General features: G+C 30.9%; 4 protein-coding genes across 9 annotated transcripts; 2 read left to right on the forward strand and 2 right to left on the reverse strand.

Annotated features, from left to right (window-relative positions):
- The first annotated feature begins 3326 nt into the window (after positions 1-3326).
- Positions 3327-5806, forward strand: LOC137830163 (uncharacterized). The gene is made up of 4 exons (XM_068637339.2): positions 3327-3829; positions 4031-4605; positions 4732-5247; positions 5329-5806. Exons 1-4 carry the CDS (start codon positions 3613-3615, stop codon positions 5491-5493), a joined length of 1473 nt encoding a protein of 490 aa, XP_068493440.1. The 5' UTR covers positions 3327-3612; the 3' UTR covers positions 5494-5806.
- Positions 5807-8868: 3062 nt separating this feature from the next.
- On the forward strand, positions 8869-9609 carry LOC137829407 (uncharacterized). Its single transcript, XM_068636208.1, has one exon. The coding sequence runs from the start codon at positions 8869-8871 to the stop codon at positions 9607-9609; it is 741 nt and encodes a 246-aa protein (XP_068492309.1).
- Positions 9610-11690: 2081 nt separating this feature from the next.
- On the reverse strand, positions 11691-16910 carry LOC137830165 (protein RADIALIS-like 3). Of its 6 annotated transcripts, XR_016523270.1 has the most exons (4): positions 16638-16900; positions 16099-16517; positions 15359-15451; positions 12116-12250 (listed from the first exon to the last, which is right to left on the reverse strand). XR_016523270.1 is itself a non-coding variant. In XM_068637341.2 (3 exons), the coding sequence occupies exons 2-3, from the start codon at positions 16446-16448 to the stop codon at positions 12127-12129; spliced, it is 447 nt and encodes a 148-aa protein (XP_068493442.1). In that variant the 5' UTR covers positions 16449-16517; positions 16638-16910; the 3' UTR covers positions 11691-12126. The 6 variants fall into 6 exon arrangements, 5 of the variants coding, with proteins under 5 accessions (XP_068493442.1, XP_090161095.1, XP_090161094.1 ...); XM_068637341.2 differs by lacking the exon at positions 15359-15451 and having other exon boundaries at positions 11691-12223; positions 16638-16910; XM_090304969.1 differs by lacking the exon at positions 15359-15451 and having other exon boundaries at positions 11691-12250; positions 16638-16899.
- Positions 16911-20625: 3715 nt separating this feature from the next.
- Positions 20626-22749, reverse strand: LOC137830164 (pectinesterase 4). Its single transcript, XM_068637340.2, has 2 exons — positions 21635-22749; positions 20626-21551 (listed from the first exon to the last, which is right to left on the reverse strand). The coding sequence occupies exons 1-2, from the start codon at positions 22614-22616 to the stop codon at positions 20851-20853; spliced, it is 1683 nt and encodes a 560-aa protein (XP_068493441.2). The 5' UTR covers positions 22617-22749; the 3' UTR covers positions 20626-20850.
- Between the last annotated feature and the right edge of the window lie 1418 nt (positions 22750-24167).

A 24167-nucleotide genomic window follows, 5' to 3' on the forward strand; every position in this document is an offset into this window, starting at 1 on the left:
TGTATCCATATTTTGTTGATACTATTGGTTAGATAAGGAAGCTCATCTCACTGTAAGGATGGCCCAGAATTTAGATACTCTGAAACATCGCAAAATCGGACTCATCGATGCAGACAAAGGTCTTTTTATCAAACTAGTAAAATTTAATACGTTAATTACTTAAATAGATAAAAAAAATTAAAAATTATTAAATTAAATAAATAGTGGCAATCCGATATAACTTTAGTCTTACGAAAATGAAGTTGTATTCACTTAATACAACTTCAATATGTTTAATTAAATTCGTATAAGTTGATACAATTTTAATATAATTAAAACTGTTTTATTATTAGTTAAAATTTTATTAGTATAATTTTAGTTAAAATTTAATTATATTAAAAACTGTGTTTACTTTTAGAAAGTGATAATTATCTTAATTTAAATTGACTTTTTCACACTAAAATTGTATCAGCTAGATATAATTTTTTTACACTAAAATTATACAATTTATCTATTTTAATAATTTAAAACCTTTTTTAATAATTAATCTATCAAATTACACTAATTTATTAAAAAAATCAAACATAACTGAACTAAAATTAATTATGGTTCATTTTACAATGATCTTGGTTGTACACGAGTACCATCATACACGAGGAATAAATTACTATTTTCAATTTTCTCATTGCACATCTACCCAAAAAGTTGCCAGTAAAGTATCCAAATCATTTATTTATTTCAATACTATATTTATATCTGACGGTAACAAATGATGCATCACCCGGGGGGAAATTTACGTTAATGAGAAATTTATAACCACATAGATCTCTATCAAATGGAGGAGACTAGGAAAAAAATAGTTAGAGAGAATACCAATTTTGATTATTATTATTATAAGGTTGTAGTAACACATTGTTAAGTTTAAAAATTAATTAATTGAAGTTGTAGATTTATTGGAGGACTTCAGAGTAAAAAAAAAAAAAAACTAGTTACAAAATTAGTAAACTAAAAAATTCAACTTTTTTTTTATATAGAAGAAGTACTAAATGATCTTTTGTGATAGTAGTGTATTTCTTTTATTTCTTAATTCAATCGTGCTGCATTTGCTTATTTGAGCTTTGGTACATCATTTGACGATTTGATGTTGGAGAGATGAGTCGTTGTTTTAACAATTGGAATTTGACAAAGTTCATGCTGTGAGATGTCATATTTATCATGAAAAGATTGCAAGTTTATTGTAGAAAAATGAACAACAATCAATCATGTGTCATGTCACAAGATACGATAGGCAAAACTTAGAGTTTGAGGTTGAGGAGATACTGACTCCTGAGCTTCAACGACCACCTATGTCATACATTGTGAAACTGAGTGGTGGTGTGATTGTGACCACTTTCAAGCGCTTAGGCTACCTTGTTAGCATATCTTCTTTGTTTATCTGTAATGTCATCTACAATTGGCCACATTTGTTGCTCGCGTCTACAACATCCACAACATTTAAAAGGCCAACGAGGTCCAATTTCATCTGGTCCAAAATGAAGATTATTGGTCTCCTTATGTGAGTCCAAAGCTTATACTCGACCCACACATGCGACGAAAAGAATAGGAAAGATCAACTATTAATCGTATACATAATGAAATGGATTAACCAATATCAAATAAGCCTAACAAATATTCATATGGTCATAACGAAGGTCACAATAGAGAAAATTGCCCTTCTAGAAAATAAGATTTATACAATTATGTTATTTTTCTATCGATAGAATGTGCTTACATTACATGCTTAACCATTTATTTCCTTCAAAAGTTTCCATATATCTACCATATAAAAACTTGTTATTATTTATAATAAAACAAATTTTACAAGTTTTTTAATAAAACATTATTTACTTATTCATTTTTCATTCATAGTTTCATCTTACTATTTAATTTCCATCTCTATTTTATTACATGACTTAACATAATTTTTTTTCTTACTTTAAACACACAATAAATAAATTTCATACCTACATTTCAAAAATTTATAACGGTAACAAATAAACAAAAATGGAAAAATATATTTGTTCTGGCAGGCTGACCTGGGTCAGATTGTTGTGGTGGTTGCTAGAGTCAACTTATCCTATGCTTAGAGTCTCAAGGCCCTTTTATAACACTCGTTAGGAGTTGATAACTGCATAATTAATCTATTAATATTTCCCCTCGTATTTTGGGGTTATATCTTTGCATAGTATTGTCTTTAGGTCCTTTCTTGTTTGAAACAAGTAACCGAATCAATTATAATGTACATTTACGGTTTGGGTCATGCCAATTTTACCAAAGATGAATGTCGTTTGGAGCTATTAGGCCTTTTCGTAGTTGGGCCAACTTCTGGATCAAAAAATATATTCAACATTTATAATTGTTGCTCTAGCTAATGGGTCGAACACCCGAGTGTTCGGACTACGGGCCGAACATACCAAATAGTAAGTGTTTGGGTTATGGTTCGAGCATACCGAATAATACATTTGTCTTTTAATGTATTTGCTAGTTGCTAAGGCCGACTTCTTTTGGAGTCATTGAGCCTGTTATCATTTGGGTCGAGTTATCTATTTGGGTTTTAAATTAAGTGGACCAAGATAGACACGTTTAAGTGCTCAGGTCGGGTCCCGAACACGTCTGACGAGTACAATATTAATAATTAGTATTTTCATTCTTGTTTTTAATTAAAAAAATTGTCTTTTTTCTGATTGTTTTATAATTGTTTTCATTATAGTAATTATTCAATTATATTATTATATTAATTAATATCATTTAATTATATTATTTATTAATAATTAATTATATTAATTAATAAAAATTTAAAAATAACTAGTTGTCACCAAGTTATCAAAAGTGTTTTTGTCAAATTTCAACTATTAAACCAATAATGTTTACAAATTTCTACCATTAAAACAATAATTCACGAAACCATTAATTGTTCTACCATAACTAAAATAACCAAATACACCATGTCTCAATTACAAGAATAAATCAATTAAACCCTAAACTTTAAATCTTAAACTCTAAATCACAATCATCAAACTCGTTATTACCTACACAACTTGTAAAGAAGTTGATCTACACAACTTGCAAAGAAGTTTAATTTTAAAATCAATTGGAATTGTGTAGGAAACATGCTTTTTCGAAACTTGGAGTCGTTCAACAGGTACACAATTTCAATTAATTAGTTTCTAAACTTCAGAAACTTGTATAAGTACCTATGGCTTTAAATTATAATCAAAATTATAATTCTCTCTAATATTTATTTTCTCATAAATAAAAAGTCGTGCTGGTTACAAACGATATAGTAAATAAAGTCATTTTCACAAGTTACTAGTAAATAAAAAGTGACGCATATCATAATCACAAAAGCGAATTGGCTCACCCATGTGCTATATTAGTTGGACTTATCCTAGTCTCCTCCATTTGATAGAGATCCATCTGTGGCTATAAATTTCTCATTAACGACACCTGTTCATTCAGTACTCACAAAATACAATAATTTGGTGGAGAAGTGGCACTTAGAAGTTAAGAAAGTTCCACCTGAACCAGAAGGAGAAAGTGCTCCTAACATTAGATTAGACCCTCTACCATGCTCCTCTGCCTCTGAACCTCCCAATGAACAAAATGTTGATTGTGTTGTTCATGAATGTGCTTGTGTTCAGTGCCTCTGCTGTGTCCACAGAGAAGAGTCATGTCTCGGCTGTAGGAGACCCAGGAATGCAGAGAGATGGTCTGAGGGTGGCCTTTGAAGCTTGGAACTTCTGCAACGAAGTTGCTCAAGAAGCTCCTCACATGGGTGCTCCAAGAGCTGCTGACTGTTTTGATCTTTCGGGTAAGCCATATCGCACAAACATAGTCCTATAAAATATAGTAGTTCAGTTTACTGCATGTTTGATCCTCAATATTGTGTCACATACTATGCATGTTATATTGTCTTCTTATTCTATAATTTCGCACATATTTTAGTTTTTTTGCTATCAAATCAGCATTGTGTTTTCTTTTATTGAGAATTGTGAGTGGTGGTGATGGACAGGTTCTCTGATTCACAAGGTCACAGAAGCTGATAACAAACTTGGGGTGGGGAAGTTGTTTCCTGGCCTAAAATTACAATATATCAATAATACAGACCTTTATGCAATTGAAAAGGAATTGTATCTGGGTTCTTTGTGTGAAGTTGCAGACACCCCAAGGCCATGGCAATTTTGGATGGTAATGCTGAAAAATGGAAACTACGACACCAGGTCTGGGCTATGTCCTAAGGATGGAAAAAAGGTACCCCCTTTTAGTCCGGGACGGTTTCCTTGTTTTGGACAAGGGTGCATGAACCAACCCATCTTGTGCCATCAACAGACACAGCTCAAAGATGGAAGAATGGTTGGGGGATTCAGTGGTACCTATGATTTGGATTCTGATTGTGGGGGAGAACATGATGGTGTATCTTACTACGAGGTAGTTTGGGAGAAGAAAGTTAATGTTGGGAGTTGGGAGTTCAAACACAAGCTAAAGACTTCAAAGAAATACCCATGGTTGATGTTGTACCTTAGAGCTGATGCAACCAAAGGATTCTCTGGAGGCTACCACTATGACACAAGGGGAATGCTAAAAACTGTGAGTTCAAGATCAACATTTCCTTCAAAATCCAATGCCAAGATTTCCATTTCTGTTTAATTAATAGTTTAATTAGCAAGGCGTATTAATTTCATGATTAACCATTTGGGTTGGTTTGTGATTCAGCTTCCAGAGTCACCAAATTTTAAGGTGAGGTTGAGCTTGGATATCAAGCAGGGGGGAGGGGCCAAGAGCCAATTCTACCTTTTAGACATTGGAAGCTGTTGGAAGAACAATGGTGCTCCTTGTGATGGAGATGTACTCACTGATGTCACTAGATACAGTGAGATGATCATCAACCCTGAAACCCCAGCATGGTGCAGCCCCATAGGCTTGGTTAACTGCCCACCCTATCATATAACTCCAGACAACAAGAAAATCTATAGAAATGACACAGCCAATTTCCCCTACTCAGCATATCACTACTATTGTGGTCCTGGGAATGGTGAGCATTTGGAGCTGCCAGTGAGCACTTGTGACCCTTACAGCAACCCTCAGGCACAAGAGATTGTTCAGTTGCTACCTCACCCTATATGGGGTGAGTATGGGTATCCCACAAAAAAAGGTGATGGTTGGGTGGGGGATGCAAGGACTTGGGAACTGGATGTTGGAGGGCTATCAAGTAGACTATACTTTTATCAGGTCAATAATTGAACTACTACTGTACTATTTGGAATCTAATGAGTCACCAAGCATTATAATTTATCTTGTCATGTGATGCAGGACCCAGGCACTCCTCCTGCCAAAAGAATATGGACATCTATTGATTCTGGTGTTGAGATATTTGTTAGCGACAAAGATGAAGTAGCAGAGTGGACTCTCAGTGAATTTGATGTCATTCTAACCGAATCAGGGACCAACTTCATAGATAAGGCTGAGAGAAAGTAGTGAGGAACAATGATTGTACGCACAACTTTTGGGATTTTAGATTCTCCACAAAATGTAGGCTTCTAAAACCTAAGAGTGCTAGAACTTATGAACATATACATCAAAAAAAAATCTCATCGGTCAAGTCCTCTTCATGGAATAAAGAATTGTTTCGCTAAATCTTAGCTTGGAGATTGAAGTTACATCCACAAAATAACGTGTTCGGCAAAATCATGATCGAGTATGGTTTAAATAACATTTTGAATCCCAGATTATGATTTGGTAGAGTGTAAACTATAATTTGAACAGCATGGTTGATATTTGATTTTCGTTCTGATGGTCTTTTAGTGAGTATTTTTTTAAAGATAATAACTTTTTAATTAGGGAAATGATATATTGAGAATTCTAATTTTTTATTCAATCGCATTACAAGTCTTAATATTATTCTTTTATATTATTTAATTACAAATTTATTCTTTATTGTGAAATTATCATTTCCTTTCAATTAATCTTGCTGGTGAAGCAGATGCAATTACCACAAGGCCCAACAACTTCAGTTTTAAAGTTAGCAGTTTTACAGCTATTTCAGTTCGGCGCATGTGTTTTTATGAACTTATTCAAGTTGTCAATTTTTTTTTTATAAATAAAACTTTTTTTAAATTACAAAAATAAATTTCTTTGAGATTTAATTATTCAAATTTAATGTATTGTAGAGAAAATCAGGTTTAGAGTTACACATATATTTTTGTGAAGAGAATGTATATTTTTGTGAAGAAAATGTGTGTGCGGATAAATTAACTAATTTAAAATTGATTCATAGAGAATCATTTCATTAGTATAACAGACTTTCATCTAGTCTAGTTTGTTCTTAAAATTCTTTATGAATAAATATAATTTACTTATGTATCGTTTTTGTTAACATATGGATTTTAGTGTATTCCATATTTTTTCATTTTTTTTAATAATAATACTTTTTTACCGGAAAACATATGAGTATTGTTATTTGAGGTGTCGGATATCAAATCTAACATCAAAGTTTTTATAAAAAATGTAATTGTTCAGAATTTGAACTTTAGAAGAGAGAATTATGATATCCTTTTATCAATGTGGCACCAAAAATAGGTCGAAATTGGTTTCCAGGAGATCAAGCAGAACTAAAATAAATAATTAATTTGAAAAATGAATATTTAAAATATTTATAAATTTTTTATCGAGTATATTTCTTTTGTAATTTACGATCCTTATCAATTATAGTTTAATTATTTATTAAATGAAAGTTGTTGATCAAACTTAGAAATTAATATTATAGGAGCAAAATAAGTAATTTAACAGGAAAATTTTACTAATGTAAATTGTAACACTACAAAAACTATTCTATAATTCAAGTGAAGATGTATGTAGTAAGCGTTCCACAATATAATAAAAAAATGATATTTTTATATACATGAAAAATAATATAAAATAATTATTATATTTAAAGTAGTTTTTATAAACTAATTTTTAAATTAATAAAAAAATTGATTATTATATATTTTATTTATTATTGGTAAAGTTTTCATATATTAAAAATACTTATGTTGTATTTTAAATTCAGAAAATAATTTTTTTGATTTTAAAATAATTAATTATATTATATGTTTTATTCTATTGTAATTTATTTTATAAAAAAAAGTGTGTTGTAAGAAAAAACAATCATGCTATTTATTTTATTTAAATATTCTTAGTTATTATTATTATTATTATTGTTACTACAATTACTGTTTATGTTGATGCGAATTTATTGCTCATGTTAATGAGAATTTATTGTTTTTGTGGTTAATATACATTAAATTATTGTAGTTAATATATATTAATTGGTTTAGGGTATATATTAATTGGTGTGGTTAATATGCATTAAATTGTTGTGGTTAATATATATTATTATTATTATATATGGAATTTTGGGTGTTGATATTTTAAGTATGAAAATTTTATTATTAAAAAAAAGTTCATATTTTTTGTGAGAAGAACATATGTTGTCTGTGACGTAATATGTGAAAGATCTCTTAAACTAAGGGCATTGTGTGAAAAATTCTTAGTCACATCAAAAGTAGAATTAATAAACTTTAATATAAGATTTTACTTAAAAATATTAATTTTCTAAAAATTGATGAATTAATTATTTTATTAAATAGATATGTTGATTGAAAATTTTATGTGTTTGATGATTTTTTTATATAAATAATTATATTTATTGTACTTAATTTTGAACTTATCCTTATTTTCATTGATGATTATTAATCCTGTAAATAAATCACGTGGGGAGCATATTACATTGCATATGAAGAACAATAAAGTTTACAATTTGGAGAATATATTTTTCAGTTTTTGAAGAATTTTATATTATAAAGCATTGTGTTATTTATGTAATGGGGGATAAGCTCGTTGGCATATCATTTTGGATATGTTTGGATTTAAATTATTTTAAAGAATATATTTTAAATTATTCTATATTTGATAATATTTTATTTATTTATATTTATTTTGAAATTTTTTTATGGAAAAAATCTTAGGTTTATTGTGTTTGATAAAGACAAATATAATAATTAATTGATAGAAATAGTGAAATGTTACTTGTTGTTCTTGTAGAGAGTTATTGTCATACACTAAATGAAAACTGCATATCATTTTGTGCACTCGTGATTATTTATGTCATAATTTGGATAGTAAGTATAAGAAGTGTCAAATTATTTTTTTAAATCTCGAACAAAGGCATTGCATATAAGTATGAGTTGAAGTTAATGTTACAACATTTTGACATCAAATTATCAAAGTTGGCAAAAATGATTATCATCTATCATTTATAATCAGTTGTCGTGGAAGTGTCATGTACTTAGGAGTTGTTTACAAATATTGAGGAAATAGATAAGATTGACTACTCGAGTAATATGAATTGTTGGTGGTGATTTTTTATTGTTGTTTTGGTTCTTTGTGACATATATTAAGTAGATAAAATTAGTTATAATTTATTTCATAGATTCTTGTGTGGGTTGGGTTCTTACATGATATCATCAATCAGTGCTAGTTTACATAATTAATCTTGTGACATGTGGTCTTGGAATCATTGACTTAAAGACTTTTAACCTGACCCTGCTAGGCAAGTGGGTTTGGAGGTGGGGGTCGGCCAAGGGAGGTTTGTGGAAAGAGATTCTTGACTCTAAATATGGTGGATGGAGGAATTTGAGAGCGGAAGGTAAACCCTGCAGGGGTTCTCTTTGGTGGAGAGACTTGAAGGAGGTTTGGGCCTCGGTGGGCTGGGGCAGAAGTTTTGAAGATGGGGTTGAGTGGAAAGTTGGTGATGGAGGAAATATTTCATTATGGGAGGACAGCTGGTTGAATTGTGGTGCTCTGAAGGGAATGTTTCCGAGATTATATTCGCTTAGCACGGCTAAAGTTGCTAAGGTGGCCGAGTTCGGGAACTGGTTTAATGGTGTTTGGATTTGGCATTTGTGCTGGCGTAGATCCCTCTTTGACTGGGAGAAGTTGTTGGAGGAGCAGTTGAGTCAGTTGCTGCAAGGGGTGAAGATGGATGTGGGAGGGGTGGATAGCTGGGTCTGGAAGGCTGAGGGATCTCAAAGTTTTACTGTTAACTCAGCTTATAGCAAGGTAAGGAGGATTAGTGATGGGGAGTCCTCTCCGACCTACTGTAGGTTGTGGAGGTGTAAAGCTTTGCCTTCTGCTGTATTCTTGGCCTGGAGAGTTTTGGAAAATAGGATTGCAACTAGGGTTAATTTGGTAAGGTGCGGGATGGTGGTTGAAAACCCTGTATGTTGCTTGGGTGGGAAGGTCGATGAGTCGTCGAGTCACTTGTTCGCCGTTTGTGACTTTGCTTGGAGGGTCTGGTGCCTTTGCTTTGAGTGGCTTGGAGTGTCGTTCGTAATCCATTTGGATCCAATGCAAAATTTTATTCAATTCAGGTTGAGTCAGACATCTGTTTCGGTTAATGATGTTTGGGGGGCAATTTGGGTTGGAATTGTGAGTGAAATTTGGAAGCATAGGAACTCGGTCATCTTTAATGGAGGAGTGGCGGATGTGTTAGAAGTTTTTGCCTCAGCACAAGTAAAGGTGTGGTCTTGGATTGCTGCAAAGTCCCGCTAAGTTTATTTTTCCTATCCCTGTTGGGTTCTGGATCCTTTGGCCTGTATACGGCTGATTCGGTAAAACTAGTTAGCGCTTGGTTTGGTTGGTCTTTTGACCGGCGGTTTTGGGTGTCGAGTTAGGAGTTAAATTGTATGTGTGTTTGTAAAAGGGTTGGACCACCCCTGAAGTGGTTCTCATTTATTGATTTTTTATTGCTGATAAAAAAAAAGATAAAAAAAAAATCATCAATCAGTGCTAGTTAGCATTTGTTGTTCCACACATCAATTTATTGGACATGTTTTGGTGACCCACTTTTTGTTAGGTTGTCCCTCTCATCTTAATTTTATGTAACTTATCTAAATTGTTTGAGAAAACTTCGATCACCTTATCCAATGTTTGTCGGAATTCTTGTAACGATTTGTTTCTTATGTAATTTTTGTTTAAATTATGGGAGTATAAGTTCAAGAGGGGGTGAATTGTACTTAGAATTTATTTTGCAAATACACTCTTTAGAAAATCTTGACAGAAAAAGAACAGATTAATTTAAAAAAAAACAGATTGATTTTCTTGTTACAATTTCAGAAATACAACATAAAAGTTCTAGGATTAACAGTTTTTTTGTGTCGTCACTTAGGCAACAAATCAAGAAATTCGCAATCAAATCGTGCCAAATGAAGTAAAGAATCGGGAAATAGAAGAAAAGGAAAGAAATAAAATCAAAGCAAAAACAAAAAATCAGAACAAACTAGAGTAGATTTGCATCCTTGACACGATGTCGTTCCCAACCGCACCGAGAAGACTTATACGACCCACAAGCATAAGTTCAATGTTGACACTAACCACTAACACTATGGTGAGACCCCACAAACACCGCGAAAAATAGTTCTTCTAGTTTCCGTTTGAAAGTTTTATATATTATATTTATTTTAATGTGATATAAAGATATTTAATAAAAAATATTATGTAATATTTTTATAAACGTATTAATAATATGATTAATAATATTTGTAGTTTATGATAATTTTTAATAAAAATATATAAAAAATTACTAGTTTTGATTAAATAAATATTTGACATTAAGAATATTTTATAAAAGTTTTACGTATGTAAATACATAAAGAATTTTTTTTAAAAGAATTAATAAAATGCTTCGTATTAATTTAAATTATTTATTTTAAATTTGTAATCATCTTAAAACTCAACCCAAGATATGTTGATGGTCAGTTGAGTGTGGTATTTTTCTTTTGACGACATAAAAAACACCAATTTTTTTCTTTAAGGGTTTGTTTGTGTTGTTAACAAGTAAAGATATGATGATATATTTCTTATTTGGATTCATGGTTTTGTAGATAAGAGAAGGAGAGAATATAAGTATGAAGATGAAATATGTTCTTCCCTTAAAATAAAGAGAACTAAAGGGAAAGTCACTTTAGCATTGGATTTTTTACAAATTCACCATTTAGGGTTTCACTTTTTTTTACTACTTACAAATATTAGTTATTAAATAAATTTAACTTACTTAATATTTTAGTAAAATAAAATAATAATAATAAAATAATTTTTTAATACAAAAATATATAGGTATTTATAATACAGAAATTATATCATAATAATAATAATAATAATTATAATAAATATATATTTATATTTAATATAAAAGGATTTTCTAATTAAAATTTTTAAATTTATGAATATTATTTATTTCTATATAACAATTTATAATTTTTTATATATATTCAAAATTTTATATGTAAATTATTTTTATCAAGTCACTCGTATTTTTTTTCAAAATTAATTATTTAACTATATCGGATTATACTACTAATAATTTTAATTCATTTAAATTTAGACAAAAATACTTAATATGTTATTATTATTCTATTTTTCTAAAGATAAATTTGTAATCTTACATTTTACACCTTTAAAAAAATAAAAAAATTCTCACAACCATCACATCACTCACAAATTTAAATAAATTTTTTCATAAATATAGATTAACATACCTAAATCCAAATACACTCTCATTTTTCTCAAATCCTCTCTCTTTCACTTCTGAATTATAACACAAACTAAGGGGTCTAGGATGGTAGACGGGTAGGTGTAAAAACCATTTCTATCGAAACAATGCACCTTTTACAAAAATATATAGGTGCAGAACTTGAGTACGATGGGACCGATCTACCATATTTTCGTCACCCACCTAACTTGTTAGGCTGTAACCATTTTGTTGAACACAAGAACATATGTGATGTGATACAACATTTGGTAATACGTTGGTGACAGTGCTCTTCTATTTTACAGAACAAACACAAGAAGGTACGTGTTGGTAAATTGTGAAACTAGCATAATAATATATTGCTTCCCTAGCAAGAGATGAGACGAATACTTGTTTGTCCCTTCACAAAATTCACACTATAGTTGTCTGTGTTTAAGTAAATGCTGGCATTGAATACCAAGTTCTGTAGATTCAATGTGTGGTCTGTTAACTTTATATATAACTACCATCTCGAAAGTTGTCCCATGTTCATCATCCAATCAATAGCCTTTAGTATTCCACGGCATGTTTTTATTCTCCCAAAGCTTTTCATTCCTTGACTTCCATAGACTCCATATAGCCACAACTGGAATGGTTCTGGTTGCCAACAACATTTAGCTAAACCTTCAAAAATCACTTTACAATGTTGTAATTGTATGTTTCATCATGCTTTAACATTGACATTAATAGGTTACTAGTTTCAAAAAATGCATATAAAATTTTCCAATTGTTTTCTTTAATAATGATCACATTTTAAAAAGTTACAATTATCAACTAAATGTATGTTATATGATGAGGTTAGAGAAGAAATATTTTAAAGAATTTTTTCCATAAGCATAGTTAGAGGAAATAATCATAGAAAAAACTTTTAAAAGGAAGAATAACAATAACAAAAACATTTATGGAGATTAGAGAGTATAGTTCAAAAAATAAAAATATTTTGTAAAAATTGAAATTTTTGTTTTAGAATATATTAAAAGTTATAGAACTTTTCAGAAGCTTCTAGTATGTTCTAAACACAATGTGGTTAAGTGTTATAAACAAACTATAACAACTAGTAGCTAAAGTTACTTTATGCACCTAAGTACATTATTACATGAGATAAAGGAAATTGCAAAGTCCATCATATTTGTTATATGTAGTTCTCAACAATTATTAGGTTCATGACTCCCGGAAAAATTGTGCTTCTCTTAACTTTATTTAGGAAATTTCTTGAACTTATTCGTTATATTTAGTTCTCAACTACCATTAGGTTTATGTGCTTAACCAATTTGTGTTTTTCTTAAATTCTTTAGAAAGTTTCTCGAACATTTTTTCTCATCCTATATAATAAACAGATATATGAATTAATTTATTTGTGTGAGATTATGTATTACGAGAGTTTGAAGTTCTAAATTTAGGTTGTTATTTTAGAGAATTTCTTCAAAGTAGTGAATCAATAATACATTTATCCTTGATTTATATTTATTCTTCTCATTATCTTGTATAATGGTAAATGTTCCACGATAATTATATAAATAAACATAAATCTCAAAAATTCAGGTACGTTATCATCTAGTACTAAACACTGAGTGCTAAGTGTTGAAGTTTGACTTGAGCGTCAGCAGGTACCATCCAAACACGGAGTTCATGGAAACGAGGAGTGAAGAGTGGTAGGAGTTAGTTCGAAAGGAAGGAATGAGTTACATGCCAACCGACTGACCAAGTAATAATTCAATAGTTCTCTTGATTTCAATCCTATTTAAAAACATATTCTAAAGTTAAATATTGGTGCACAACATCTATTTACTTTATCTAACTTTTATTGCAAAAACATAAAAAAAATTGTAAAAAAATTAATATTTGATTATAGGTTCAAATATAGTTAATTATCTCATAAATATCTTATTAATATTTACACACAACATGTTGAAATAATCAAATAATAAAAGTAATACTATTAAAATAATAAAAAAATAAAATTGTTGATAAGAATTTAATATATTTTATTTTTTACCTTATTTCTCTCGTAATTTAAACAACTTTTCTTTTATCTAGTGTCTCTCTCTTCTCTTTTAACTCACTCACTTTTCATAATTTTTTTTATCAGCACTCACTTTTTAACATTTAATATAAACAAAATATAAATATCGTGTATATGCTATAAAAGGCTTAGAACAACACTTCTCATAAGGAGAGAGTACAAAACTTTGTGCTAAAAGTTACTTTTCAAATTTTGCTCAATGCAATTGTTAAGCATAATAATATTTAATACAATGATGATTATAACTACTAGAGGAAATGTCGAGGCAACAGCGATGTGTATCCATATTTTTATAAGATAACAGAAGACAATTACCATAATATAAAAATAGTTGCAAAATTAGTAAAAGTAAAATTGTACAACATAATAATACCTACACAAAACACACTTATTGAAATTGGTATAAAAAATAATGACTAAAACAATAAAGATAAAATTATTTAATACGAGAATTAGTACTTTCTTTAGTATGGATGAAATGGAAGGCACCAAACCAATTATTAGTTCATGGTCAAAATCCCGAAGATTGTCTTGAATTGTTGGATTTAGAATTTGAAGCATAGGAAAGTAGATATGGTAGTTCCATTTTATATTGACAATTAGTTGGTTGATTTACAAATTTCCATGTTTGTTAAAGTCCAGAACATTAATAACATTCATAAAATGAAATATAATTTTTCTTCGTAAATATGATTGGTTTGTTTAGTTTCTCGTTTTTGAAAGGGTGTAATCTAGTTTTAGTAAAATATTTTCTTTTCTGCATAACTACTCTCTCTTCTTTTATACCAGTAGTTTAAGGGATTTTCACCCAAATAAAGAAAAATACTTATTTATTTTTACTTTTAATATACATTTATGTAATTAAATTTGTTTCCTTTATCATCATCCTATCATAACTAATTTTACTTGGAGAAATTCATGAAATTTTAAACTTAAATGTTGATGTACCAGACAACATTGAACTAGCAAAAAGCAGTACCATAGTAGTACTACAAACCAAAAGACAGCAGTACACTCGTGCTACCTAGTAGTACTCATAAGACAAAAGTTTTCGTAGTACAGAAATCATTCATGTACTGCATAGTACAAAGCATTCCTCCTTTGATCAAATATAAGGATAGAATGGAGTCATACATACACTCAAGAAGAGTGCATTTTGTGCTTAATCTAGTTAACAAAATTTCTAATGGGAGACTAATCTTTTTCAGAATGAGATGTTGGTTAATGTTAAGGATGTCAACAAGGTTGAGGTAACAGTCAGAGACAGGACAGAGCAGGGGAACAGGCAGAGCATGGATGGAGTTATCAACACAATGGAGCCAAGAAAGTGAGAGTGACAGGAGAAATTATCTGTTGTGGTTCTGCTCATGCACTGCCTCTTCCCTGGCTCTGTCTCCATTTCTCCTTCTCTTAATCCCCTCTTCATTATTCAGAGAGTATAATCTATATGATATCAATTTTCTTTTTCTTTCAGCATTTTAACTGTTACCATGCAAATCAAGATACGTTTACATTCTTTCTTTTTAGTTAGACCTAAAATAAGTGTATTCTGCTAAAAATAAAAAATAAAAATCTTGTTTGTCTTTTTTTTCTCTTTTGTTTCTCTATTTTTTTTATAATGTGTCCCTGGGTTCAACTTTTCAAGGTACCAACATATTGTAGGTATTGAAAAATGGCTTTGACCCTATGAAAACATTCGTATCACTAACCTCTCCTGTGGTCCAGGCTCACTCACATCACTTCTATGTATGGCTCCATATTGGTAGCACAACTTGATTCACATCTTCGTACCATGCTTCACCCTTCATTCAGACAGATCTATGATTATACATGTTAGCCAAGGTATGAAAAAAGTAGAGAGACAAGTTGTATGGCTAGGAGTTTCTTTCCCTTTGCTTGTAGAATCATCTCAAAATTTACTGAACCATCCTCTACCATTTACATGTCATCCAATTTTCAATTACTCACAACTTAATGTGATTAATCTTTGTAGGAAAAATGATTATTATCTTCAATGAGATTTCATTCCAATGACATTTTTCCATTTACAAACCCTACTAAAGAATTATGTAAACTCACCGAGTGTATAGACATCGAATAAAGATATATAGATTTCATAGTATATAAGTACAAATCTAATCAAAGTCGAATTCTTAAGATTCAATTCGATTTCGGATGTGATATGTCAAATTAGTTTTTAAAAATTTTCAAATGATTGAAAGATTAGGATGTTACTTGATAGAAACCAAGTAAAGTGATATTGCGAAAGATTAGAGAATATCATGAGGTTATCTGAGTTTCGTTTTGCAGGAATGATCCAAATTGAACAGATTCGCCCAGAAAAGCAAGGAGTACAATTAAAAGATAGGGAAACCACAAAGAATAGACTTGTAACAAGGAGAAAGATAAGAAAATCATTTTATTCAACAAAGAAAAAGAAGGGACTTACATGCTGCTATCTCTATCAGACAAGCACAAGGATTCAATTGAGTTAATTAGGACACAGGGGTGAGCTTCTCCCACTCCCAGTTCATGGTCCAGTTTTCCAGATTCTATGAGATTTAAATCCTCCAAAAGAGATACATATTGCTCTTGAACTTCCCCTGCACTCTTTTCTCCTCCCACCATGGCTGCCACAATCTCCCACCGTTCTGGGTGGTTCTCATCTACCACGGCCAAAGCCAGCTCAAACAACTTGTTCTCCTTCCAACTCCACTCACACAAACCCTTAGGAAAATCATCCACGCCACTCGTTTTGGATGTCATCTTCAGAGAACTATGAGGATTACCATAATTCATTTACATTATGGTATTTATTTTGAAAAACGATTCATATAATATCTCACAGTGCTTGGAGCAGTCAGATGCCTGCAATGACCAGCAAAATTGGCTACATGAGATTAATAAAACTCAAATTATGATAGTGAAAGGTTGATTCTTATGGCCGAAACAACAAAAAGATAATTAACTAGAGACAAAATGAAGTACCTCAATATTGATTTCTTGCAAGAATTAGCATCTCCCTTTTATTTTATCTTCTTTTTCTTTTTCTTTTTCCAATTCAAATTTCCAGCACTTGAAGTCAATAACTGGAACATGAAAGAAGAACGGTGACAAAGCAAACGCAGTTTTCTATCCACGTTTTTCTTTCTTCTCCAACTTTCAACATTTTACGTTGCAAGGATGGTAGGTGAACTTGGTGGCTTCAATTGAACGTTGCTTTATCTTTCTGTTAGATTCGAAACGATTCGATGTCTCACCTATCGCGATGAGGTCACTTTCGAAGGTTGAAAGCGAAATTAGGTAAGATATTTTTTAATTTAACATTGTTTAAGATATTTTTCCATGTTCTAATCACCAAAAGAAATATTCATAATACATATAAAAATACTTTGAGGAATGACTGGTCAAGCAGATTTTTATAAGGAGAATTGTTCAAAGAGAAAATATCACTGGGATTTTATTTTGCATTCATGGAAGAGGTCGAACTTTCTTCTAAACCTTCACTCTTTGTGTTTTTTATTTTAACCAAGTATTTATAAGATTTTTTTTTATATCATAGTAAATACATATATGTAAATTAATTAAAAATAAGATAAAAAAAATAAGGATATAAGTGACCAAAAATAATGTTAATGTTGTTCTAAACTTTAAAAATCACATTTAAATAAAAAAGGAATATGGAGTAACTATTTGTATCATCCTAATGGTATTTTCTTTCTGAACACCCATACCTTCTTCCTGCACCTATTTTTTTGAATTGTAAAATTTAGAAGGTGTTTTCTAGATTTCAAAATACATTATGGACTCTACAATTCGAAATACAATTTTTTATTACAATTTTTTATTTTGAATTTATGAATTCTATAATTTGAAGTATAAGTTATATTTCAAAATTATAATTTAGAAGGTATTTTGTGAATTTTCGAACTTTACAATTTGAAATACAACTTGTATAGTAATTTTGAATTAAAAAAAACTTTTTAAACTGTATAATTCAAAATATAAATTATATATTTCGAATTAAATATTTCAAAACATATTTTCTAAATTTGAAAATAATTTCCAAATTCTACATTTCAGAATATAATTTGTATTTTTAAAAATATTAAGATGCTAGAAAAAACTATCGAGTAAGAATTTGCCCGTTCTAATTAATAAAGGGAAAATTCTTTCTACACCCAATATTTTAAACCTGCACTTACATAATTTTAAATTTAAAAAAAAAGTCCTTTATTCCGGAAATAAAAGTTTGAAATTAATAATAATACATTCTGGAAAAAAGTAAATCCATAAGAGATTATTGTGTTCTGGAAATAAAAATCTTGAACAAAAATTTATTCTAGATAAAAAAATCCACAATACAAAAAATTTGTTTTGGAAAAAAATATCCAGAACATATTCCAGAAAAAGGGGTCCAGAATGTATTTTTATATATACCTCCATTTATCTAAAGACACTTTTATCTTTTCATAGTGAAATTGGGTGCAGGATATGGTGCAGGAAGTAATTGCCTTAATGAAGTAAGTTAACCAAACAAAGCAAAGCCCATGAAAGATTCGGACCAGCCCATGTTCGACACCTTAACCTGTCGAACAATACCGGACAATGCTTATAATAAGTACCTAAAAGTCGTAACAAGTGGATCTTACCTAAGTAATAAAAACATGATTATTTCTTGTGTTTTTTCTTATGATAAATAACAACTAATGTAAATATATAATTTAATACATATTTAAATATTTCAAATTATTTATAATAATTGATTTTACCGAGATCTAAACTGAAGAAATACACAAGGAAAATAACATATTAATAAACTTATACTAATTGGAGTAACCAATTAAAGAGAAAAGAGTGGTCAATATGACGCAACTTTTATACAAAAGAAATAAATAAAGTTTGCATTCAAGTACACGTGACTGTTTTTTTAAGAAAATAATATGAGAAAAAATTTGTATTAGAATATAAATACTCACTACTTAATATTAATTTTTTTTTAATTTTTCACTTTTGAAAAGTAATTTGGAAAATATCCCATTTTAAAATTTACATATAAAATTAATTACTATTTTTAATTTTATTCTTATAGAAAAGTAATAATATATGGGATGCCAAAATAAAAAACAAGAGTGAATAAATTATAAGTAGTTAAAAAAATATAATCTTAGGATGAATTTATTGGTTTAATATTTAAAAATAATAATAATAGTCAAATTATATTTCAATTCGTATTTTAATTTCATGAAAATAATATAATATATATACTTAGACTTAAATCATTAGTAAATTTTTAATATATACCATTTAATTATAGAAAGGTGTGTATTTTTAATTAAAAAACACAATATAAAGTTGAGACTAATTATTACAAAGTGAACTTTAAGCCTAACTCAACCTCATAAAATCGGTCGATGTGGGATCTCCAACACATCTCCTTCATGCCGAGACTGTCAACTCGTGATACCATATTATGAAGTTGACTTTAAGCCTAACTCAACCCCATAAAACCGGCTCAATCAGATGAGATTTGCACCCACTTATATATTATGAAATATTTTAATCTCTAGTTGTGAAATATCCAACACTAACTTTAAGGATTCGTCGATAGAGCATGACGTGCCTATTTGCATTTTAATTTGTCTGATGTAAATGTAGGTATTTAATAAAATATTTAGCTTGCTACATTTACATATTAACTTTTTCTACATTCACCTTATAATTTTTAATACTATTAATTTAATTATTTTTTATATTATTTAATTATAAAATTATTTTTATTATACATTTTTTATTAAAATTGTGACATTAAAATTATATATAAATCTCAGAATTGTCAAAATACATTTTTTTAGATATTTCCATGAACATAATGTTTGGAGTAGGGACCTATCATTTCAGAACTCGGGGCAAGGGACGAACCAGAGATAAATGGTGGAAGCAATTTCATAGATAAATATATACATTTATTAAAATGTTAGATATATTAATTATTGGTATTTTAAAATATAATTTTTTAGATTTAAAGATTATCGCTACATTTATACCACACTCTTTTCAATTCATAATAAAAAATATATATTTAGGTCAAGTTTAATTTTGAGAAACTTTCAAATGTTCCGAAGTTTTATTATAATAGAATTTCACAAGAAGATGATAATACCAAAATAATAATAAAATAATATATTTTTAAATTAATAATAGGCACAAACTCAATAAATTAAATTACGAAATCTTAATTTTAAAATATGAAAGAGAGTGGGCAATGGAACAACTCAAACTTGATCATGGAAAGATCTGGTTAAGGTTATTGAAGAGGATAACTCTTTTGACAACAATATTATCATTTGAGTTTGGAAGTATAATAAAGTTATGGGAAGAATAAGTCTCACTAGCCGACAAAGTTAACAGTTAAACACGCAATTAGACGAGAATAAATCAGGTTAAGTACAAAACATGTTAAGTGCAATTGGGTCTCCAATTGGAGACAAAAGCAAACTCATAACACTCGAGGTAACTATTCACTCCCTACTCCTCTGATACTTAACTCTCGACTTGATCGTCAAAGTGTCTTCGCAGACACACCCCATCGTGTTCAGATCAAAGCCTAACCAAGAGACCGAAAAGAGAAGAAGACAACAACAAGTGTTTTGCAAGCTTCTAGCTTTGTAGAACATATTCTATTTCAAATTCTAAAAACAAAACAATTTAAGAAATAGTGGTACAAAGGACCAGTGGAAGGAAATGACACAGGAGAAGAGACAGTTCCAATGGAAAGTAGCACACAAGTGTGAATTGATGGAGGAAGTCACTAGAGTTATACTTTTGGAATATTGTTGTAATAACTTATTGAAAACGAGGTGGTGCTAAATGAATAAGAGTTACCCATTCTTTTTAGTATTTTTAATATCTGTTGATTCTAGTAATTTATATGCAAAATTATAGTACTGAAGTAAGAAAAAAAAAAGAGATGAAGTAGATAAAAAATAAATTGATTTGAATATTATATATTTAACGATTACAAGTCACATCCTCAAACTACTTGAAGGATCGATCGGCTACATGGCTGCATTCAATAGCAAGCCGTGCCATATCGATTTAATGTTTGTTTTTTGTCGGTTTCGCGTAACTAAGGATATGGTTAGAATCAAAAAGATGGAAAATAGTTATAGTTGGGGTGTCTCTTCTGGGATAGGGTAACTTAGGCTTTGACGAAGCCAGCGTCGAAGGGAATGCCAGTGGCGGGCAACCAGGCACTAGCTTGGAGCCAGGGCTCAGCAGTGTACTTGGCAGCCTCTTGCTTGCTGATCACACCTTTGCTAAAGGGTGCCCTTGCGTTAGCATTTGAACCAGGTCCACTGTTGCCAAACTCACCGAAGAAACAGTCTTTGGTGTTGGGCTCAACAGTAGGGTTCCATGGAATGTAGCCCTCTGGCTGGATCAAGTCACCGATCACATTCTCGATGAAAATTGCCCTGGAGAATGCCTTCCATGGCCTGGCAAGGTATGTCTTCACTGTCAAGCGATCAGCGGCGAGTGAAGGGTCGGGCATGATCTCACAGTTCTGGAGGACAACGCCTGTAGGCATGTTCTTCTGTCCTGTTCCATCTGCCACTACTATGTTCTGTTGGTTTGCTTCGGGCTTCCTCACGAAGATCTTGGAGTTCTGGATCAAGGTGGTGGCGTATCCGAAGATGAAGTCGATTGTGCCAGAGATTTCACAGTTGCGGTAGAACTGACGGTGGGCGTGTGCGTACAATGTGTCTTGGTAACCGCGCATTGCGCAATCGAAGAAGACTGAACGATCACCCTGCACGCGAAGAGCCACTGCTTGGTGTCCTTTTGCTCCGGCGGTGTTCTCGAATGCAATTGACTTTGCCATGAAATCATCAGCAACCGTGGCTGCACAGTTTCAAAAGATTGGTTAACTAACTAGAGATACATATGATAATTGATCAAGGTGAAGGAGAGGAAGTTGGACTTACAGAAGGTAGAGGTTCTCATTGTCTTGGTACCCTCGGCAAAGTTTTTGCGTCCGGTGATGATGGTCTTGGTGGGGCCATCGCCATAGATGAGAAGATTCACCTTGTTCTTGTCAACAAGGATGTACTCGTCATAGACACCGGCCTTGACGTAGACGATAAATCTTCCTTGGTGATTCTTGGGGTAGGAGTTGATGGCGTCCGTAATGGTTTTGAATTGGCCGCTGCCATCCTTAGCCACTGTAGCATGGGGAACAGCTCCTTGAGCCAAGAGCCTTCGGTCAGCAGCGGAGAGCCAAGTGGGGTACCCGTCTTGATCAAGCTCAAGAAGGCGACGAGTGGAGGGTTTCAAAGCCAAGTTCAAGTCCAAGGATTGAAGAATCTTTGAAATCCCCGACACGACATCGAGTGCCAATCCAGTGAGCTTTCCAACGCTGTCCAAGCTATCGGCCTGCAACTGTTCCTGAACCTTCTTCTCGCCGTCGGTGTTGAAGCCATCGAGGCAAGATAGCTGGTAGGCCACAACAGCACCTAACCAGTTCTTGAGTTCGGCAGTGCGATCGTTAACGTCCTCGATGCTGCTCTCTTTGACCATCACACCTGAGGCCTCAAGATCGTGCATCGCGGATTGCAACAAATCCTTGCAATCGTCGAGAGCCATCTTCATTCCTTCGCTGCTGTTGCCATGCTCCACTGTGAGCTTGTCGCTCATGTTGAAAGCTTTGATCACACTGTCCATCGAGGATTTCACCACGGTGACAATGTAATCCTTCGGGTCTGAGCTGTTTGAGGTGGAAAGCACATTGTGACACAGCTTTTCGTCATCTGAGCCTTGGCACAACGTTGTCACAGCTCTGTTCGTGGTTTTTAGGTCTCCTGTACTGTTGGTCTGGGCCTTCGGGCTTTGAACCACAGCAACCACACCAATCACCACACCCACCACAAGGATGAGCGAAACGGCGGAACCGAGTATTTTTGCCTGCATTTTTATTCTATTTTTGGGCTTATAGCAATCTTGCTGCGGGTTTCTCTTTATTGGTAAATCGGAGAGAAATGATTATTGGGAAGGATATGCCTTTCCTTCCCTGTTTATTATTGTTTGAGGATATTGGAATGATAAACCATGCAGAAGTAGGGTTCTATTTATACCTCATCACACTTCCTTAGAACATGGAATTCAGCTTTGGTTTTGTGGCTTTTGTGTCTTCCGCCATAAATGGATTCAACTATTGCCTAAAAATACTCCATGCAGTTATAGACCTATTCCTATGATCAATTCGCTGGTAAGGAGAAAAAAATAGTTCAGGAGTCACTCAAACAGATTCATAATTTTTCTGCTTCCCGTTTTACAACTCTATTCTCTTTACACGTTTTCCTCCTCTACTCTTCATTTCTTATTTCTCAAATTAACCAGAAAAAAAAACTAATTTACGATTCTAATTTAGAGTACAATTATATTATTATATAATAAATTATATAACCATGTAATTATATTAGTATATTCTAAAAAGATCTTGCATGCTTATCATAATATTCGATCTTTTTATCGTCTAAGTTTTATTAATTTTCATTTTATTTTAATTTATTATAATATATTAACGATATCAATTAATGAGATTATAACAAGTATATATTTTTATTTTTTTAATTATCTAAATCTTAGATATATTTTTATTTTATATAATTAATACGATAATAAGTTTATTAAGTTTTTTTAAATATTTTTGTAATAATTTAATATAAATTTGTTATAATGACTATAACTTTTCAATTATCTTAATAATAATAATTTATACTTCATTTTTTTTCATTGTAAAATCTTCCTAATATGGTACGTTTTTTATTAATCCAATTTGATATTTTTTAATATTCTCATATTACTTAGTTTTACTCGTTTTACTTTTACTCTGTTACTCCATTCATACTATTTTCTTCAAATTGTTACTTTCTTGGTAATCCAGGATTTATATTTTGTGATAGAAGTCGTTATTCTTGTCTTTTGAATTTTTTCCATGCAATTGAAAAATCTCGATGAGATTTCAATGATCTTTAAAAACATAGAATGTAGTGGTAGGATATTAAACCTAATCCCTATTCTAAACATTTCGTGAGTGTAACGTAGTGAATTAAAGTTTTATCTAATAAATTAAATTTAAATATATATATTGTGATTACAAGTTAATGTTTTTTGTTCATATTTTAAATTCTTTCTTGAGGAATTTAGTTGATGTTTATATATAAATAAAACTCATTTGTCAATACAAACTTAAAAGATATAAGCAACAAAATAGTATTTTAAAACCACGAAATATTATTCCCAAGATTGATTAAAACTAATAACTTTACTTTTGCGTTATTTAAAGCATAAAATAAAGAAAACAAATATGATAATAAAATTGTATGTGTATGTATTTTATAAATGAGACACAAATTAATTTACTCATTAAGTTTCATATACAACACATAAATTATTACAACCGTGAGTGGTAATTGGAAGTAGATACAATTTCAATGAATACAATAATCAATATGCAAT

This window comes from Phaseolus vulgaris, chromosome 7 (assembly GCF_051622355.1).
Source record: "Phaseolus vulgaris cultivar YP4 chromosome 7, ASM5162235v1, whole genome shotgun sequence".
NCBI lineage: Eukaryota > Viridiplantae > Streptophyta > Magnoliopsida > Fabales > Fabaceae > Phaseolus > Phaseolus vulgaris.